The 21,536-nt window shown below is 36.1% G+C and overlaps 1 protein-coding gene across 5 annotated transcripts; it reads right to left on the bottom strand.

The window, feature by feature from the left end:
* Positions 1-394: 394 nt before the first annotated feature.
* LOC101888864 (lissencephaly-1 homolog) lies at positions 395-14,124 on the bottom strand. Of its 5 annotated transcripts, none has more exons than XM_005175441.4 (9): positions 13,984-14,124; positions 6,087-6,239; positions 5,713-6,013; positions 5,497-5,653; positions 5,251-5,428; positions 5,050-5,185; positions 4,828-4,983; positions 1,991-2,186; positions 395-1,908 (listed from the first exon to the last, which is right to left on the bottom strand). In XM_005175441.4, exons 2-9 carry the CDS (start codon positions 6,122-6,124, stop codon positions 1,835-1,837), a joined length of 1,236 nt encoding a protein of 411 aa, XP_005175498.1. In that variant the 5' UTR covers positions 6,125-6,239; positions 13,984-14,124; the 3' UTR covers positions 395-1,834. The 5 variants fall into 5 exon arrangements, with proteins under 5 accessions (XP_005175498.1, XP_058981071.1, XP_058981068.1 ...); XM_059125088.1 differs by lacking the exon at positions 13,984-14,124 and adding an exon at positions 9,807-9,824; XM_059125085.1 differs by lacking the exon at positions 13,984-14,124 and adding an exon at positions 8,298-8,401.
* Positions 14,125-21,536: the final 7,412 nt, after the last annotated feature.

Genomic DNA, 21,536 nt, shown 5'->3' with positions numbered 1-21,536 from the left:
GAAACAGTAATTGTTTTCACTACAATTTATAGATTTCCATAATAAAGCCTCATAATTACTGTTTCTTTTGAAATTTCATCATTTTGGTAGTTTATAATTGTTTTGTTTATTTTCTTCGGTCAATAGAATTGGTGGAATAGTTTTCTTAAGCATTTCATAATATATGTATGTGCATGATTTCCATTTGAGATTTTCTTCTTGTTTTTCATCTTTTTTGTGATAAATATTTTAACTATGACAAAATGTCAGCAACTAAAGAAAGCAGCTAATAATCAATAAATCCAGTTTTTTGTTTGTTTTGTTTTTGGATAACCAATAATGTAGACAAATTTACATTATTTACGACAAACAATATGAAAATGTGTCTGTGTCTATTAATAAAACTACAAAAGGGTTAAGATTTGTTTAGCCAAGTAAGATTATATTTTCACAATTTTGTTGTTGTTGTAGTTGATACTGTTTCCGTTTAATTCTCAAGATTAATTATGTAATTAGAACATATAACTATTGTTAATACATGTTTGAATTTCAATGATTTCGAGATTTATATTTATGTTGTGCTAAATTTTAATGCAAATAATGTGGGCACAAGAAAAAAAAATAGAAAATAATATAAAACATTCTCAAGGGAAATTAAATCGGATGCACAGAATTCGAAAGAAAATAAAGAATTATTGTAATTGGATTTCTACAATTGTTAAAAAAAAAAAAAAAAACATATAAAACAAATTTGTATTCACATAGTCATTGAGCATAATTTGATTCTACGTGGAACGGACGTCATTGTTTATCTCAGGTCGACTGGCTGCGGTTGGCTGTGGGAGTTCAGTTACTTGCATGTGCTTGCAGTGAGCGAGTTTTGTATTAAAGTTGGGATGAAAACACACAAAAATTATACAGTGTCGATTTTACAATATAACATAAATCAGTTGTCGTGTACACAAGATTTAGTTTTTTCTTCTGCTTCTTCTCTTTTTCTTTGTTGTTATTTAATTATTAGCTCTTTATAAGTAATGTAAATATAACTCGTCTTAAATAAAAAAGTCCTACTGTTTAAAGTACAAATTAAGATTAACTTAAAACTTCTACTTGAACTTGAATTTATTATAGAGACACATTTTCATTAAGTTTTATTTTCTTTTCTTTTTTTTTTTTCATTTTGTATAAAATCATAATTCTAATAATGATTGTATGTGTATGTATACATATATATAGAAATAATAATTAAAAATAATAATCCAGCAAGCGAAACTTAAAGTGTGTGTTGTTTACAATTACAATTAAAAGGCGTACACATAACATTCGATTAGAGTTCTACTCAATACTTACAAAATAAGAGAAAATGGTTTGAAACAAATCTGCCGACACTTCCCACTTTCTAATTTCGAAAATGTCGAGAATTGCTGTATATTCTATATCAACGTTCTAACGGGTGTCGGCAAATTGTCGTTTTTGCCTCACGAACAGATTTTACGCCTAAAGAAAAATGTGAGAATTTTGCACTTTCTAAAGCAACAATTGCGTTTGCCATGTTTTTGTGGTTGCTTTGTTTAAACGTAATTTTAGTTGGTAATCTATATTAAATAGAGATGAATCACAAGATTCTTAAATTGGTTTTTGAAATTAAAGTATAATCAATAAATATATATTTATGTATAGGTTGTGTGTGTGTGTGTATTTTATCTGCATTAATTGAAGTAAATTGTAGCTCTTAAACAATATATGTATTATTTTATTTTCATCTCCTGACATAGGGAGCACATAAATCAGCCGATCAGCCAAAAATATATCTGTCCCTATCTCTTACCCTTTATTAATTTTAATTACTATTGGCTTAACGACATTCCCAAACCTTAACCGTTGTATCTACGCTACCCGAAATGACATATGGATGTGTTTTGTGGAAATCTGAAAAAATAAATGAAACAAAAAGCGAATAAGTGATTGTGATTCATTTATGAATCGTAATGCGAAATGCACATGTACTTACCAACTGAAGTGCAGAAATGTTGATGCGCGGTTAGAGTTTTCGTGCATCGTTTGTTGCGTAAATCCCAAATTCGTATGGTTTTGTCGTCACTGGCTGATATTAAATATTTACCACCAGGATGGAAAGCCAATTCCCGCACCCAGTTGTCATGTCCAGTGAGTACAAATAAGCATATTCCAACACTCACGTCCCAGACCTGGAAATAGGGAAAATAGTAAACATTACAAAGAGTTCAAATGTGACAGGAATATGTGGAAATCTTATACAGTTGTTTGTTGCTTAAATGTTTGTTTTCAAGTTTCTGACAAAAATTTATAAAGTTAGGGTTATGTAACTGTGGCCTTTACTTTATAAGATTTTGTCTCCGCTACAACATTGTATCTACTTTAATCTTGTCGCTAACAATAAAAATTTGCATTTTCCGATAATACTTGATGACATCATTAACTACCGAATTCCCATTTGATACGGTCAAAACGTGCCTAGTCGAAATAACGGTTTTAGACCCTAGGTCTTTTTGGACCAAATCAGTTTCAGAACATTTGGAGTCGATCTAGCGATGTCCGTCCGTCCGCCTGTCTGGCTGGTGCGCACGGTAACTCTCGAAGGGAGTATCCGATTTGGTCTAAACTTGGAACACCGTAATATTTTTTTGTCAAACTGAGATCGAGTTCGGAGATGGGCAAATCGGTCCACTCCTTCTGGTACATTTCCCAAAAAAGATCGACATTAAAAAAAAATATATATTTTCTGCACAGAAAGAGAAGCGACAATCAGATTTTGCTCCAACTTTTCAAATCCAAATATTTGTCACAGTTCTAGGTCAGGTGAAAACGTGTATAATATCGGTTTCCGGTTCCTCCCCAACAAAGGGTCAACATTTTGAATAATTAAAACTCTTATAAAATGTGCTGTGAGAGGCCGATTGTCTTGAAATTCCACACATCCCTATATTTATATTAACCCAAGCTCTGGTGCGAAAGTGAAATATACCAGCCCACTTCTTCTGGTACCTCCCCCACAAATGGTCGAAATTTTCAAAAGAAATATATTTTTGCACAGAAAAACTTTTCAAATCCAAATATTTGTCACAGTTCTAGGTCAGGTGAAAACGTGTATAATATCGGTTTCCGGTTCCTCCCCAACAAAGGGTCAACATTTTGAATAATTAAAACTCTTATAAAATGTGCTGTGAGAGGCCGATTGTCTTGAAATTCCACACATCCCTATATTTATATTAACCCAAGCTCTGGTGCTAAAGTGGAATATACCGGCCCACTCCTTCTGGTACCTCCCCCACAAATGGTCGAAATTTTCAAAATCCGATCCGATAATCCGATTTTGCTATAACTTTGCCACTCCTAATATTTGCGAAAGTTCTAAGTCAGGTACAAAAATGGATAATATCGGTCCACTCCATCAAGTGCCTCCCCCACAAAGGGAGTTGTAAATAGTTACAACTCTTATAAAATGTGATGTAAGAGGCCGATTGTTTTGAAATTTCACACATCTCAATATTTATATTAACCCAAGCTCTGGTGTTAAGATGGAGTACGTCGGCCCACTCCTACTGGTAACTCCCCCCACAAAAGATCGACATTTTAAATATCCATTAAGCTCATAAAACGCGAATTTAACATTCGGTTCCATTTAGACTTTGTAGATCTGAATATATCTATCAACACAGGATCTGTTATAAAGATGGTAGAGATCAGACCATTCCTTCTGGTACCTCTTTGTATTTCACACATACAAACATAACACAAGATCTGTTGGGAAGATGGGATATATCGGTCCTCTCCCTCTGGAACCCCCCCCCCCCCCACAGAGGCTCAAAGTTTTGAATATCCATAAAGCACAACGGCCAATTCAATTCCAGATTTGGTACATCAACACAAGATCTGTTATAAAAATGATAGAGATTGGAGCACTCCTTTTGATACCTGCCCCACACAGGGTTCAAGATTTTGAAAAACAAAACGCTCAAAAAGGCAAAATAAGCATCCAACTCTCTTCACATGTCACACATACAAACATTTTTGCCAACAAAAGATCTGTTTTGAAGATGATCTATATCTGCGTATCCCTGGTACCAACCACATATCACAATTTTCATAACTTTTATCTGATATAACTTGCGAAACAAGTCAGCGATTCTTTACAACTTACTATATCTAAATATTTCTTTCAACCGGAAACCTGCGATGAATATGGCATTTATCGAAATTTATGATTTTGCTTAATATTGGATTTAAATGTTAGATTTTCTTGTAATTTTGCCCATACCAATATTTTTATCTGCATTAGATGATGTATGAAAATGGAATTCTTGGATCGACCATATCTGTCGTGGTACCAGACATTTTACGGTTTTCTGAAAATTATCACATATCACCATAAAGTGAACTAAGTAAACAATATAGTCCGATTCTGGCACGTCGTAATATTTATATTGGATCATCACAACAAAAGTCAAAATATATTTAAATCATCGAACATTGGCTGAGGGTATACATCTATCGGCGAAACCGACTGATACTTTTTAACTTGTTATACAGTTAAATTTGGTAATGTTAATTACAGACAATGCAGTACGCTTGCTTTTTTAAATTATTATATCTTCCAAATTATACAATGGTTTATTTCATCCCCTAAAAATATTGCAATCACCTTACAAAATGCTAAATCGGTCGCTTCTCGTGTAGATATGACAATCGATATATTAGAATGTGATCAAAGACCAACATTTCGAGGTGTATGGTACATTCACCACATTGTGTAGTAAGGTATGAATAATAATATGATACATAATTATATTGCGAAGATCAGTAACTTACGCGTATGGTTTTGTCCCTTGATCCAGATGCTAAGAATGGTCCTTGATGGTGACCTTTCTTGTTGTCTGCTCCTGCAGCTTCATTTATTGCAGACGAAGCAGCCTCTGGTGCCCAAGCAATGCACTCAACTGTGTGATCATGGTCGCGCAACTCAACCTTTAAAAAAAAATAAAATTTTCAAAGAAACTGAACCCAAGAGAATAAATCTTGATATAAACTTACTTTGCAGTCTTTTGAATTTATCGACCAAACACGAACTGTGTGATCAATTGAGCATGACGCAAACAAGTTACCTTCCATGTGAACGCGTACCATACGTACCCATTCTCTGTGGCCCACAAACGTTTTAACACAATATCTATAATGTAAACGTAATAACAATTTATAACTGCTCCAAGGGATATACCTCTCTTTAGGACGTACCCTGTGGCGACTTCCCACATTTTAATGGTTCTGTCACGTGACGCTGAAAGCACGTAGTCACCAGCTGGCACAAAAGCTACAGATGATACATTGTGATCATGTCCATGCATTGTTTTGACACATTCATAACTCTGCTGGAAATCCCATAATTTTATGGACAAATCAGCACTGCAAGATGCTGTCGAAATATAAGATATAGTATTCATTTTTTCTATACAATGCACCCATAGTATTTCAGCAACATACCAAGCAGTTTTCCTTGAGCATCGAATGCTATATCCTGCACGGAATTTGTGTGACCTTTGAGACTGCGTTCATATTCTCCAGTTTCGAAGTCCCATATTTTAATGACCGCATCTTCGGATGCTGATACCATTAGACTGAAGATTGGATGAAATATTACCTAAAATGGGACTACATTAGCAAAGAATTTGATTGCAATTGTTAGCTGACGTCTATTACTCGTGTTATGCTGGCACGATGTCCTGATAGTGAAAACTTTTCAGGTGGTCTGGGTATCCATTCGCCTGGTTTACGGTCAACTTTTGTTGGAGCACCCTCTATAACTTCTTTTTGGGTTTCAGCAAGTTTAGCCTCAAGGTCCAATACTTTCTTTTGTAAACGTATAACAGATGTCCACTTCTTCTCCAGCAGACCACAAAACTTCTTTTCGGTTTCACCACTGAGATCGGCTTCTTTGCGGAAAGCTTCCAAAGACTCTGAATATCCATTACTGCCTAAATAATCGGCAATCGCTTGGTTACTAAAATTATACAATGTCAATATTATTATTATTATTGAAACACGTATAATTGGTTTATTTGTTTAAAACTTACAGCTCCTCGCGCTGCCGTTGCGACAACACCATTTTCATGCTGTTCTCAGTTAAAGTAGGAGTTGTGTTATTCCTCACTGATAAATGTCACAATTTTAGAAATGTCAAATTATTCTTTGTATATATTCCTTAGTGCACAGCACTTTTGGGATATCTGAAATAATAACAATAGAAAAGTAAATATAGTCTATTAAACATATGAACGAAAATGTAACATATTTATCATTTCATTATTGTTATTCTTATTTTTATTTATTTAGAAGGAAGAAGAGTTCGATCGATCGAACGACTTTCTCAGAAGACGGGGAAAGCTGAGCTGGAACTCAATGTCTCATTAAATATTTTTAGTTAAATAAAGGAGTAGAGAAAGTTGTCATTTGAGTCAAGCAGCTAGCAACCATTCCAGTCTAGTTGTGCATCCTTAAACCACACTAGGAACTTCATTTCATCACAGTGCCTGATTTTATATTATACTATGTAACCAGTAAGGGAAGCTCAAAAGTCGGGCGGAGCCGACTATATGATACCCTACACCACTATGCATATTTAGTAGAGCAGTCCTAAAAGAAAGGTTTATATTGCAATTTTTGAGCTCTATGCCATATCTCGTGCAAAATATCATTATGATAGAGTGCATATTCCGAAAGTAGGAGACTTAAACACCAAATCGGATAAAAAATATATATGCTAAACTCGGTTGAAATGCGAAAATTCACACCATTTAGACTAATATTAGCCATTTGGTGCACAATAAACCTGAAATCGAATAATGATATATATGGGAGCTATATCCAAATCTGAACCAATCTTTATAAAATTGAAAACAGCTATTTCTTGGCTGCATCTGATATCTGGTACCAAATGTTATTTTTGTATAGTGCATTTTACGAATTTGAGGAACTTAAACACCAAATCGGATGAATCATATATATATGGGAGATATAGCTATATCTAAACCGAAAGTTTAAAGTACACGCTTGTACGCTGAATTCGGTAGGAAATGCCAAATTTCACTCCATTTGGACAGATATTAGCCATTTGGGGCACAATAAACCTGAAATCGGCCGTAGGAGCTATATCCAAATTTGTACCGATTTTCACCAATTTCAATAGGGTTCGTCCTTGAGCCATACCAATGTTATTTGGAAATTTTCATCTCAATCGAATAATAACTGCGACCTGCATTTTTTGCAAAAATGCATGGACAGAAGGACATGAATAAATCGACTCAAATTGTGATTCCACCAAAAGGAACTATGGATCTATCTTGTTCCCTTCTCCATGTTACAAACAAATGCACAAGACATAATACCCTTACCACTATGTGGTGTAGGGTATAAAAAATTGCTATTAACAGGTAGTCATCAATTTGTCTGACCTACCTTTACAATTGGTAAATTTGGCCAATGAAAACTTTCTAGCAGCAAGCGATGTGTTACACACGTTGTCACAGTTCAGTTTATTTTCTTATATTCCGATATGTTCTTGTATATCTCGATATAAATTTAATACGTATCGATTTAGTTCCATTTATCTCAACAAACTTTTTGGAATAGTCAGTGCTTGTAATAAGCTTCCATGTAAAAATGTTTAAGATTTTTGCATTTATATTAAAATTATTTAAAGAAGGAACCAAAGTACATGAACAAATCAAAAACTTTTTTTGTCCAGAATTTATTTTTTAGATTCGCCAAATTATAACTTTATGCCTGCTTTCGTTTTCACCATAGGATCTATCGCATTGTTAGCATTTAAACGCCTATCTCTACTCTTCCCATGAGACGACAGCAAATGCGAAGTAGGAGAACTGATTTTTCATTGTTTTAGTCGTTTTTCATTTCAAACATAGCGGCTTAAAAAACACAACCATAAAAAATTGTCACCAAACAGACTTTATTTTTCTTTTCTTTTGTGTGATTTTATTTTGTATTATTTTCTTTCTCTTCGGATCTATAAAAATACCATGAAAACTTATTAAGTGGTGGTGAATCAAATTATGGAGACAGGTGCTGATGTCACATAGATATTTTTACACGACCATCCGTAATACACAAATCGAATTTCAATAAATTTTGATTATTTCATATCGCGCTGACGAGTTATTTAGGCAGTCTGTCTGCACAAACTAAATAATATTGGTTGAAACAGATACAGAATAAAAAAATGACAACAAAAAAACTGTGTTTTAATTCTTGTTTTGCAAAATATTTACTGGCGTTTTAATCTCTGAGCTCAGCTGGCAGACGACGATTAATGAATGAGTCATAAGAAAAAATCTCCAAAATATTGTCAGAGAGTACAAGTATACAGCAATGACAGCGCATTCTATTAGACCATAAGAACGTGCTTTGCTATTGTTGTTGCGTTCACATTTTTCTCTTTTGTTAGCCCTCTCTCATGAACACCACCAACAAACCAAACCAAACCAAACCACCATCCAGGAAACGAATAACCAAACAACCAGTCGGTTCACCACTACCGTAGGGACCGACTTTATTGCCCAAACATTAAGAAAAAGCACAAATAAAACTGCCAGCAATGAATGTGGCTAGCAAAACAAAACAAACATAATCTATATTCAGAATCAAAGCGAGATTAGATTAAAAAAAAAACTTAACTTAGTATCTCCAACTCAATGTGTTGAAAAAAGTAAATGGGCGATAATAAAGCAAGCACTAATGGAAAGCGTTTTTACTTTTTAATAAACTAAATGGGTATAAACCAACTATAGTAGGTGGTGGTCATTTTTAAAAAGCAGAAAAAAACTATGCAAGTGGCTTATTAAAGTCGTAATACAGTTTGTTCAGCTAAATTACCTAGTCAACGGTAATGTCTCTCTGTAGCTTCTCGCAATTTCGCCGAGAAAATGTTACAACTTCATAATCGATTTAAAAAAGGAATCATTAGCATGAATATATGTATACCGATAAGCTGTGACGTAGACAAATGCGACAACTGTTATTGGAGGGTGGTTAATGGACATGCGCGTTATTGGGAAAAGAGATTTATAAGACTTCCTTTGGGTTTCAATTTGTTATTTTATGCTGCACCATGGTCCATGAAATGCCACATGTCCTTTATTTTGCAATCAAAATCAAATTTTGCAAAAATCTAGTTCAGTCATTGATTATTCAAAAAACAAAAAAAAATTGATATATTTTTGTCGCCGCATCGCTCCGTATGATGAGTGGGCGTATTTTTGAATTGTAAATTCAGTTATTCATTTAATTCGCATTTACATTAAAATATATGTTCGAAAAGTTTTATGATAATTATTAAAAATCAGAATGGCTAAGTTTAGATTTTGTGGCATATCATAAAAAATGTTTAATTTTTTTAATCGATCTAAGAATAAATGTAAAACGGACTAGGGTATAACTGTTTAAAGAAGAAATGCCAAACATTTATTTCTTATTAATTTATTTCGTGCGCCATACACATATGTGTATTCTTTTTTTTTTTTTTTTTTTTTTTGAGACCTAAATTATATTGACCGAGACCTTGCACTTGGGTAAAAACAAAGCCGACTTTTTCATTCGTTTCGCACATAAAATTATCTTTGCGTGATTACGGAAAACATGTGATGGAATTGAGGTTTTCCTTAAAAATAAATTGACAAACAAGACCAGTATGTAATGACCAAAGCGGTTTTAACTTTGATTTAATGCTTCATTATTTCAATACGAAATTTGCAACATTCCACACTTTTTAAGGTATTTACAATTATTTTTATGCTGTTTCTTTTCGATGGATATTTTGCGATATACTCGAAGCTGTTTTAACAACAATTGGGTGTGAATACAGTCATAATATACGAAATGTTCAACACGCGCGCTTGAAAAACAGGGTCGACTTCCGAAGACGACGTATAAACAATAACTAAAACAGAGAAATAATAATGGGGAAAAAGGGAACAGACAATATTCGCATTGCATTCGTAAGTGATAGTGGTGCGGTGGCTGCGTTTCACTCACTTCTCAGCTAGAATTATACGATAAAAAATACAACTTTACTAGATGGTGGCTAAAGTATTGAAATGCGTCCTGACTTATTTGGCCCTATTAAATCTTTTCAATGATAAGACAATCAAAATCTACTGTTGTAAAAGTTTTATTGATAATGCAAAAGATGCATAGTAGATAATTGACTGATTTTGAACGGATATTGTTATGTGTTGCCATTTCAGTTATGCGCAATTCCCTGTTATGCATTTTTCCAAATTAGAACTCCCAAGACTGAATCTATACTGAATATTTTCAGCGAGGGGAGACACGAAAATTGGAATATGAACATATCCGCCACTAATTCAACGGCCACACTCTTTACCATATGGTCTGTGGAGATGAGAACACGAACTACCCTATTAGTAACATTTAACAGCATGTTCAAGTCGTCCGCGCAAGCCACAGATATCTGCGATGAAAATAAAGTAGGAACAAGGTCCTCAAGGGGTACGGACGAGGAGACCTTGCTGGTCTCTTATAACACGATAGGTAGGTCTGTGGTCAGCTATACATCCCCAGAGAGGTCTGCGAATATACAGGGTGAGATGAAAAAACTGCAACGAACTTCAGACTGCTGTCATTTCTAAACTACTCGTCCGACAGCTGTTAAAATTATACCAATGACAGCTCATTATATTGTTTACAAGCGTACAAAAGCATTTTGGTGAGAAATTGCCAGAAAAAAGTTATTTGTGATAGTGTGAAATTCTGCCCTGAGAACTACGACAGGGTGCCTCCTCATGACACCAGTGGTCCACATCAACATGAAGAGGCGAAAGTCCTCCCCGTGCGCAGCCATAGGCTTTCGTTGCCGTACCTGCTCGGGTTTTATCGCGGGAGTCATCCATCATATGGTGGATAAATTTCCCCCATCCAGGAGTGTTAAGGACATACATGATCTAGAGCTAAGAGAGCATCTAGATCAAGAAGCCTATCAGACAGGTCTGAGTGACATTCATACTGATACAGTCACGATGCCATCAACAATTACAGTACGAATGCCGTCCTCGGCATCCACCCCTCATCCATTGGAGCTGAAGAACGTCGCCGGCCTGGACAAACCAGTTTTCATAAATTGTTGGGCACGAATTGACGAAGATAAACGAAACGTCTGCCGTGTTGTGATATAGTCCCTCACAACACGCTGCACCTACTAAATTGGCATGTCAATCCCTCCTCACTCACTCCAGAACATCTTTGGAACATTCACGAAAGTAGAATTTTGAAATTAGCAAGAATCGTACAGATTTAGTCAACGGACTTGATTTTAGAAAAAATATTTTGAAATTACTTATTGGAAAATATCTGCTTTTGCATTTATGTTCAACTGTGCAAATAATGACATTGTACACCGCTTGTTCTTGGAATTTAGTAATTTTACTTTGACATGAATCTACGATGAATTCTTTGTGTGTGAAGAATGACTTGTAGGATTAAAACAAGTAAAAACGGAGTTATGTTCAGCCGGCCGATATATATTTTATACCCTCAATCATAATGGAATATTGAGGAGTTTTATGTGAATTAAAAAAGGAAAACAAAAAACACCAGGATGCATCGATAGAGAGTCTAACCTCATAGAAGACGAACATTGGTTGTATTGTGGGTTTAATTTGTGGCTGAAGATAACCCTTCATCTAATGATATACTAAAATAATATAATCAAAACTTGCTACTCATGTTATTTTAATCGAACTTAACACTATAACGAATTGACTTTTAGTATTGAAAATGTTCGGTATTATGGTGATTTAAGTGACAATATTCACCGGAAATGTTTCAAATTTGCTATTTGGGTACAAGCAGACTACAGCAGTAAATTGTCTGTGCAGGACCACTTCTTCGAATAGCCCTCATATAACGGTACTTCCCGATATTTTGATGATTTTAGCGACATTATTAACGGAATTGTTTCCAATTTGGTATTTAAGGTTCGTATCGGATGCTACAGCTTATGACAGAAAATTGTCTGTGCAAGTCCACGTCCTCATATAGCCCCCATATAACGGTACCTCCCGATATTCGATACTTTGATGATTTTAGCGACATTATTCAACGGAATTGTTTCAAATTTGGTGATTGAAGTACGTAATGGATACTACAGCCTATGACAGAAAATTGTGCAAGTCCACGTCTTCGCATAGCCCTCATATAATGGTACCTTCCGATATTCGGTATTTTGATGAATTTAGCGACCTTATTCACCGGTATTGTTTCAAATTTGTTGTCTGAATTTCGTAATGGATACTACAGCCTATGACAGAAAATTGTCTGTACAGGTCCACGTGTTCGTATAGCACCATATGGTGGAGGGTATTCAAAGATCGGCCCGTCCGAACTTACAGGTTTTTTTTACTTGTTTACTATTTTCAAATTGTTTTCCAAAAAAGTTTCGCATCACTATGGAAAATAAATATTATATTATAAATAACAGTATCAGGATACAATATTCGAACGAGTTTTATTTTAAACCATAAAGAGACTAGACGAAAACTTGGATCGATATAGTACGTTGTCAATTCCAACCATTCTAAACAAAATGCAAACGGGCATTCTTATATCGACTTAAAAATTTACACTGAAAACGAAAATATATAATATTATGGAGTTTCTACCGAATATTTGTAGGTGTTACATACGTAATGGCAAACTTTTTATACCCCCCATATTACACTGTAGAGGGTTTACCAATGGAAATATGTTATTTTTGCTGACACTGTAGATATGAGGTATTGCTAATTAATAATAGCATGGAATCTAATGAAAATATTACAATACACAGAATGTTGTACGTAAACATCACTTGGAAAATCGATGACAACAGAGACGCTAACCAAATCAAAACAAAACAACCAGCATTCCATGAGAAAGATGTTTCGTCCCCGGGTGGGGAAGTTGGGGGGTAAATAACAACGGAAAATAGATGGCTAAGTGGATGTTGGCATATTGTTTGTTGGCTGGTTTGGTTGCTCGCTTTCAGTTCGTTTGTTAACATGATGGGTACACGGCGTAGTGGTACCCTTGTACGCAAACACACATACACTCGCTTACATTCACCCAGTCTAGTGTACATACGTATTTGCACAAACAGATCACATATAAATATACAGACAGACCTACAGTCTATATAAAATTGACGCGAGGCGATGTGTCATCGTCGTTACGACAGAAAAAAGGCAAAAAGTCGAATTTTATCAATTCCCCCAACAATATAAGAGAAAACAACAATAATAAAAACTTATCAAATACACGGATGACGGACACTAATAAAACAATCAAACCACTTCCCAAACATAACAATTATAAGATTTCTTTTATATTTGCAAATATACAGCAAATATACAAGGTTCACAGAATAGAGTAGGAAAAGATGCATCTGTTAAACTTGGAGGACAAGAAACACCACGGAGACAATTTGCTCTTGCAAACAAATTGCAACATAACATAACACGACCGACCCGTGTACTCTAACTAAAGAAAGCAAGCATTCGGAGCAGAGGCACATAAACTGTTACGAACGGCCATCTTGGAAGAATAAACGAGAAAAACGTAACGCGAAAACCAAGTAAAACGGCCAAAAACTTGCATCAGTGCCAGGGTTAAATTACGCACAAAAGTTCACAACAAAGTTTTGTCATTGTCATTAATTTCTTGATTTTCGGATTAAACATTTCTAGTGTACACATAATAGATGCATATAATTTTGGGGCAACAATCCACCTTTTTTCTTTCAGTTTCTTGCAAGTTCAGGTCATACATTATATACACACACGTCAAATATTTTCCAATAACTTTTTTCCTTCTGCGATCAATCGAATTTTCACGAATTCACGGGCGTTTTTCCGTGAAAAGCCGAAGATATAGTTGTCATTGCTCCAAATATGTTTTACTTACATGGTTTTTAATGAAACTTTTCGTTTAATATCGAAATAATTTGTAATATCAGTATTTGAGGCTGGTATTTTTTCTGTTGGATTTGAGAGAACAAAGCCGACGAGAATTTTAAGCGGACGGCTTCTAAAACTAATAACGAACGGCGACGAATCGTATTTGTGGTTAAATGTGTAGGGCTATAAAGATCAGATTTCGATTAATCGATTATTTATTTTCCTCTGCGGTAATAACATGGTATAATAATTTTCAATGCAATAGTACGTCCACATACGAAATCTCTGATAATTGTCTAATCATAATATATTTGAATATAAAAACATACCTTACATTTATTGTGATTGGTCAATTATCAGGGTTAATCCGAAAGAATCTCCAAGTTTTGCAATTTTTTTTGATATCATAAGGGGAAAATCGGTTATCATAGTAGAATCTTTTACATTCTTGCAGTTCTGGAACAGACCACGAGTACGGTTGAAGACCAAATTGGTGCGAATGAGAGTGGATGTCCTCGCTAAAAATGTCGTGATATCATCCCGCATTTGATAAAGGAGTACATCAATGTTTTTCGGAGTTATGGCAATTTAAATATGTAACATTTTCTGTAATTCTATTTCAAAAAAACATGTGTTAAAGAGATTTCAATTTATCACAAAATTATTTTAACCCTTCCAACACTTCTCAATCGATGGGAAGCCACAAAAACAAATTATGAGTACAAAACTCCTTATATAATATATTCTTTAACAACCATTAACGTCCACACTAAATTATTTACCTTTCAACACAAGAAAAAAAAGACCGATTCGAAAACAACGGTAACGAGATTTGAGATCTGTTTAATATCGAGCATGGGAAAACCCCCTTCAAAATCGTATCGGTTTTTGTATCATGCATATCACCTGAGAATAACGTATGGCCGGAAAGCTTCAAAGTATCCGATATCGGACGGGATAAGGGATATCCAGGATGAGATAAAAAAACCGCAACAAGGTCAAACGCCATAATTTTTTTATATTTATTGAATGAAAGCAAAAAAATGTCGAATTTCGTATCAAATTTTAGAATACTGTTGTATTCGTGGGAACGATGGTTGAGTTAAAAATGCGGCACGCTTGCTTATTTTAAGAATTACTTTATTTAACAAAAGCTTAAGACATACTAATACAAAATGGTGTCAATCGGTACACATGAAGATGGTACAAAGAGAATGATGAAATTACAATGTATGAGTGTATGTATGTTATGCAGATGACATGAAAGAATAATAACAATGACATATGAAAGTGTAATAATGATATGGTTGCCATCTCTACATAAATAGTTACAACAGTTCTCCCTCACTTAAACGGAACATATTTTAATGTCGAATATAATCGCCAAAATACTGGGGGGGTCTACGTTGCCTTGCAGATGTTCGACGACTTGGGGTGTCTGCAACTTCAGACTCTTCATTGGAGTTTGACAGCTCTTCGGTATGTTGTCCGTTCCTTGAGGGCGATGCTGAAGATGATGTTGTAGGATCTGTGCATTCCAAATCTGGAGGAACTTCGCTTCCATCTGGTGGTACGTATGAGCTTATTACTGGTTGCTGGAAAAATGGTATACCCATTTGTTGAGTGTTGTTTGAAGGCGAATCGGAAGGTGAATTTTCCACAGTCTTTGGAATTGGCGTATTAGATAAACGGAGCTGGTTTATGTGGCGTTTGAAGACAAATCCATTGTCAAGCTTGATTATATAATGAAGATTACCTAGCTTCTTAGCTACCACACCGAATTTCCAAATCGATTTGTTGGCTGTGTAGTATCGCGCTTGCACTCGGTCTCCCTCACTTAATTTTCTTGCCGATGTTATTGTAGATTTGGTTGATGTTAATTTCAGTGGTTTTAGTGCATCTAATTGAATCTTTATTTGCCTTCCTAAATACATTTCTGAAGGGGTTTTTCCATTTCGGAGAGGCGTGGCCCGATATCTAAATAAAATTTCTCGAATTTTCGTCGACATTGTCGCGGGGTCATTTGACATCGATGTTAAACGTTGTTTTAATGTCTGGATGTTTCTCTCGGCTAGGCCATTTGTCGCAGGATGGCCTGGCGCAATAAATTTTTGGAAAATTCCGCGATGCCTACAAAATTTTGTGAATTCTTCACTTTTGAAAATTGTAGCGTTGTCAGAAACGACTACATCTGGAAAACCATTCCTTGAAAACATATTTTCCAATATTTGAATTGTTGATGATGAAGTTGGTGCAGAAGAAGATACTCCGACCTCAGCCCATTTTGATTTGGCATCTACTACTACCAAAAAGAAATACCCTTGATACGGTCCTGCGTAATCAATGTGAATACGCTGCCAATTGGTTTCAGGTTCTTCCCAGGGGTGTAGGACCACTTTTGGAGGGCTCTTCTTCACTTCTGCACAAGCAGAACATTTCCGTACAAAGTTTTCGATATCTCTATCGATTGATGTCCAATACACATATCGTCTTGCCAATTGTTTCATCTTTGTGATGCCAATATGTGTGTAATGGAGTTCTTCCAAAACAGATTGTTGAAGTGTGGCTGGAACGACTACCCTCGCTCCTCTAAATAAAATGTTGCAATCAATTGTGAATTCGGAGTCAACAATATCCGATTTTTGCAATGTGTTGATGATTTTCGAGAGTTTTTCATCTCTTTTTGTTGCTTCACGAAGAGCGTTGAAGTTTAATTTTATAGAATTGATTTGTTGAATAGTTGATACGCATATAGAATGCACTTCATTATCAAGAAAATTTAAAGTTTGAGTACCTATTTCCAATGGTGCCCTAGATAGGCAATCCGCATTCACGTTTTCCTCGCTCCTCTTAGTGACGACTTCATAGTTATAACCTGTTAAAAATGTTGCGTACCGCTGAAGTCGCGAAGATGTCATTTGAGGCAATTTCGAATGTTGGTGGAATATTCTTGACAATGGCTGGTTATCCGTGATCAATTTGAATAGTCTGCCGTAGACGTATTCATGGAAGTGTTGTACAGCGTAAACAATAGCTAACGCTTCTCTATCTAATTGAGAGTAATTTTTCTCCGCCGACGTTAGCGACCTCGAAGCGAACGCTATGGGTCTTTCTTCATCGTTTATGATGTGCGACAACACTCCTGCTATCCCTGTGGGACTAGCGTCACATGCAAGCTGCAATGGTAAATCGGGGTTGAAAAGTGTTAGTACACGATCACTAGCGATTTCTGCTTTTAATGTTTCAAAAGATTTATTGCATTTGGATGACCATTTAAAGACAGCATTCTTCCGCAATAGGTGTCGTAATGGAGTTGTAATCGTAGCTGAGTTTGGTATGAATCTTGAGTAATACGTCACCATTCCGAGGAACCGGCGAACGTCTTCTACGCACTCAGGTTTAGGCATTTCCAAAATAGCCTGTACTTTTGATAAGGACTTTTGCACCTTATTGTGTCGTATGGTGTGTCCCAAAAACTCGATTTGTTCTTCGAAGAATTTACATTTTGCCATGTTTAAATGCAGATCGTATTTACTCAATTGTGTCAAGCATGCTCTCAAATTGGACTTGCACTCTTCCAATGTAGCACCATGAACAACGATATCGTCAAAGTACGATTCTGTTTTAGGAGGTTCCCTTAATATTTGATCTATTATTCTATTGAACTCCGCGGGTGCGGTTTTAATCCCGAAGGAAAGGCGATTCATTTTATATGTGCCTCTATGAGTTGATATAGTTTGTATCTCGCTGGACATATCATCGACGGGTACATGTAGATATGCCTTGTATAAATCTAGACGACAAAAGAATTTAGAGTCTCTTAGACTGTTGAAAATTTCATCGATTTTCCGAATTGGATAATGTGCATCTACTAGGCGTTGATTTACGCCCACCTTGTAGTCGACGCATAAACGTACCCCACCATCCGCCTTAGGAATTACGACTAATGGCGATCCCCAATCGCTGTTTGCAATTTTTGTAATTATAGAAGCTTTCTCCAGTTCGTCAAGCTCTTTATTGACACGCTCTGTCAATGCATATGGAATTTGACGCTCTTTTGTGTACACTGGAGTAGCATTATCCCGCAATTTTAGAGTGACTTTATAATTGGGAATGCACCCAATGTTTTGTTGAAAAACACTAGCAAATTCGGTCACAAATTCTTGCACATCGTTTGTGCTTCCCACGACATTAATCATTTCAGGATTTGAATCACACTCATCTAGTTCATTCAAATTGATGCCTAGACGGCGTATCCACGTCCGTCCAATTAAAGCAGAACACTCATCTGGAACGATATAAATATCATCATTTATTGTACTGTTTTTGAATTTAATATTGACCCGAACTTTTCCATCCGGAATGAATTTATTCTGCGTATAGGATCGGAAAACTATTTTTGTTGGAGTTATTTTGTCATCCATATTTAATTTTGCGAATTGGCTTCTGGGTAAAAATGAATATCCAGATCCTGAATCGACTTCGAATCTTACCACCTTGCCTTCTATAGAAATATCAGCATAGTATCGTTGTGCATCTGTATATTCATTCTGGTACACATCCACAATTTTAAAAATTCCGTACTCGGGATCTACACTTTGAACTTGATTTGTGGTGTTCGAAAACTTTTTATTTTGTCCGGCATTAGGACCATCCGCCAAAAGAGTAGCTATGCATACTTTAGCCACATGACCACGTTTACTGCATAAGTTACATTTAAGATTTTTACTAGATCGACATTCTCTCGCATAATGATTATTTTTACCACAATGTAAACATAACCCGGCAATTCCTAATTGCGCATAATTGATTTTACCTGATCGTACAGTTTCAGGCCTTTTGAATTTCGCTTTGTGGGGCTTGTTTTTGCTGAAAATTTTGTTTATGTCAACAGAACTGTTGACTTGTGACAATTCCCTAGCATCCACCTTAGCTGCCTCCAATGCCAATGCTTTTAAAACAATTTCTTCGAATTCCGCAGAACTTGTTTGGAGAAGTTGTTCCCGAATACCGTTGTCGTGTATACCTCGGATAAACTGTGCCCTTAGAAAAACATTAGCAATGGAAATTCCACATTCGCACGGGGAGACAAATTCGCATGCATCAATCTCTGCACGAAGAGATGCCACAAATTCGGCTACAGACTGTCCTTCTCTCTGGTAAATCGATAAGAATTTGTGTTGAGCAACCAATACACTTCTTTTAGGAGCCAAATGATCTCCCAAAATCTTTAGCAGCTCGTCGTACTTCAGCTGTGATGTATGCTTTGGTGCCGCCAACGCAGTAACCATGTTAAAATATTTCGACCCGATTGAATTAAGGAGTAACATTGCACAGTACGCCTTATTTTCATGCACACCTTTCATGGTTATGTAATTCGAAAACCTTTCGATGTAATTTTGGTATGTTTCCTTCGTTGTGTCAAACATATCAAAATTGGGTACTAACGCTGTGTTGATGCTGTTGTTGCTGCTACTGCCCTGATTTCCCTGTGGCGCACTACCACCTGTTGTTAATCTCGCCAGTTGCCCAACCAACGCTTCCTGCGTTTTCAAAAAGGCTTGGAATTGTGTGGAATCCATCGTCTTATACTTTGTTGAAATATTAACCTTGCACTTGGCTAATTTTAATTTGATCAATCTTGTTTTACTCTCGTCGCCAAATTGTTGTATTCGTGGGAACGATGGTTGAGTTAAAAATGCGGCACGCTTGCTTATTTTAAGAATTACTTTATTTAACAAAAGCTTAAGACATACTAATACAAAATGGTGTCAATCGGTACACATGAAGATGGTACAAAGAGAATGATGAAATTACAATGTATGAGTGTATGTATGTTATGCAGATGACATGAAAGAATAATAACAATGACATATGAAAGTGTAATAATGATATGGTTGCCATCTCTACATAAATAGTTACAACAAATACGTTTGGATTTGTTCGAATTGGTCACCTTTGGCACGAATTATGGCATTCAAACGGCCAATGAAACCGTCACACGCTGCCCGAATGTTGCTCTGCGGTATTTTGGCCCATTCCCGGCGAAACGCTTGCTTGAGGTGATCGACACTTTGATATTTTTTAGTGCCAACCATGGCAGAAGAATACAGGTAGATGCATCAACACTTGGGAGCATTGATATGTCAAAAAATTTAAATGTTTTTTCAAATATAAGTAGATTTTTATATGTTTTCTTATACTACGTCATTCGGAGGCTATTATAATTCGCGTTTTTCAACAATTTTTACAAATTTAAATAATTTTTCATTCAACATTTTCAATTCCAAAATTGGTTTGACAGTTCATTGTCCCAGCAGCTGTGTCGACGCGTCTACCTATATTCTTCTATCATGGTGCCAACCTTGCTTTACCAAAATACTCCAGACATAATAGTCCAACGGATTGGTATCCAAAGATTTTGGTGGCCATTGTGCGCTGGAAATGAAGCGAGGAAACTCATTTTGTAAACATTCTTGGGTGGCGCGTGCTGAGTGCGATGGTGCTGAGTCCTGTTGGAATGTCCACGATCTGCGGCCAAAATGTTTGAGTGCCCAAGGCTTTAATAGTGTAAATATTTTCACGATAATATTTGGCATTCAATACACCCTCCAGAATATTTTCGTGATAATATTCGGCATTTATTCTGATGACACGGTCGATTAATATGAGCGGAGGGCGACCATCGGCTGTTATGGCGGCCCACACCATCACCATGGCCGGCGCTTGAGTTCTGGTTTGCAACCGAAGGTGTACATTTTCGGCTGACCTCTTTGGCAAGTAAACACGATCATTTTGTTTGTTTACGAACTGCTAGACAACGAATGTTTTCTCATCGAAGAAACCCAAATTCAGTAGTTCACCACTTTCGGCCAAGCGAAGCAACTCTTTAACTCTTTTGAGTCTTTTTTCTTTCGGTTGCGGTGTAAGTTCTTGCACTTTTTATACCCTCCACCATACTATGGAGGGTATATTAACTTTGTCATTCCATTTGTAACTCCTCGAAATACTCATGTCAGACCCAACAAAGTATATATATTCTTGATCAGCGTAAAATTCTAAGTCGATTTAGCGATGTCCGTCTGTCTGTCTGTCCGTCTGTCTGTCTGTCCGTCTGTCTGTTGTAATCACGCTATCTTTCGAATGAATTGAGATAGATGGCTAAAATTTTGCACACATGTTTATTTTTCCAGTAGACAGGTTAAGTTCGTAAATGGGCCATGTAGGTCCACGTTTTCATATAGCTCCCATATAACGGTAACCCCCCTATATTCGGTATTTTGATGATTTTAGCGACGTTATTCACCGGAATTGTTTCAAATTTGGTATTTGAAGTTCCAAATGGATACTACACCCTAAGACAGAAAATTGTCTTTGCAGGTCCACGTCTTCGTATAGCCCCAATATAACGGTACCTCCCTATATTCGGTATTTTGATGATTTTAGCGACGTTATTCACCGGAATTGTTTCAAATTTGGTATTTGAAGTCCCAAATGGATACTACACCCTAAGACTGAAAATTGTCTGTGCAGCTCCACGTCTTCGTATAGCCCCCATAT

This window comes from Musca domestica, unplaced genomic scaffold, assembly GCF_030504385.1.
Source record: "Musca domestica strain aabys unplaced genomic scaffold, Musca_domestica.polishedcontigs.V.1.1 31, whole genome shotgun sequence".
In the NCBI taxonomy this organism is placed as follows: domain Eukaryota; kingdom Metazoa; phylum Arthropoda; class Insecta; order Diptera; family Muscidae; genus Musca; species Musca domestica.
This window is presented reverse-complemented; position numbering and strand designations above follow the sequence as displayed.

What these genes read in the sequence shown, in the direction of transcription:
- LOC101888864 (XM_005175441.4), bottom strand. Translation starts at nt 6,124, where the DNA reads ATGAAAATGGTGTTGTCGCAACGGCAGCGCGAGGAGCT. An exon ending in CAACGGCAGCGCGAGGAGCT is followed by an intron (nt 6,014 to 6,086) that starts GTAAGTTTTAAA and finishes GTATAATTTTAG; the next exon opens with TAACCAAGCGATTGCCGATT. An exon ending in ACATTTCTGCACTTCAGTTG is followed by an intron (nt 1,909 to 1,990) that starts GTAAGTACATGT and finishes TTATTTTTTCAG; the next exon opens with ATTTCCACAAAACACATCCA.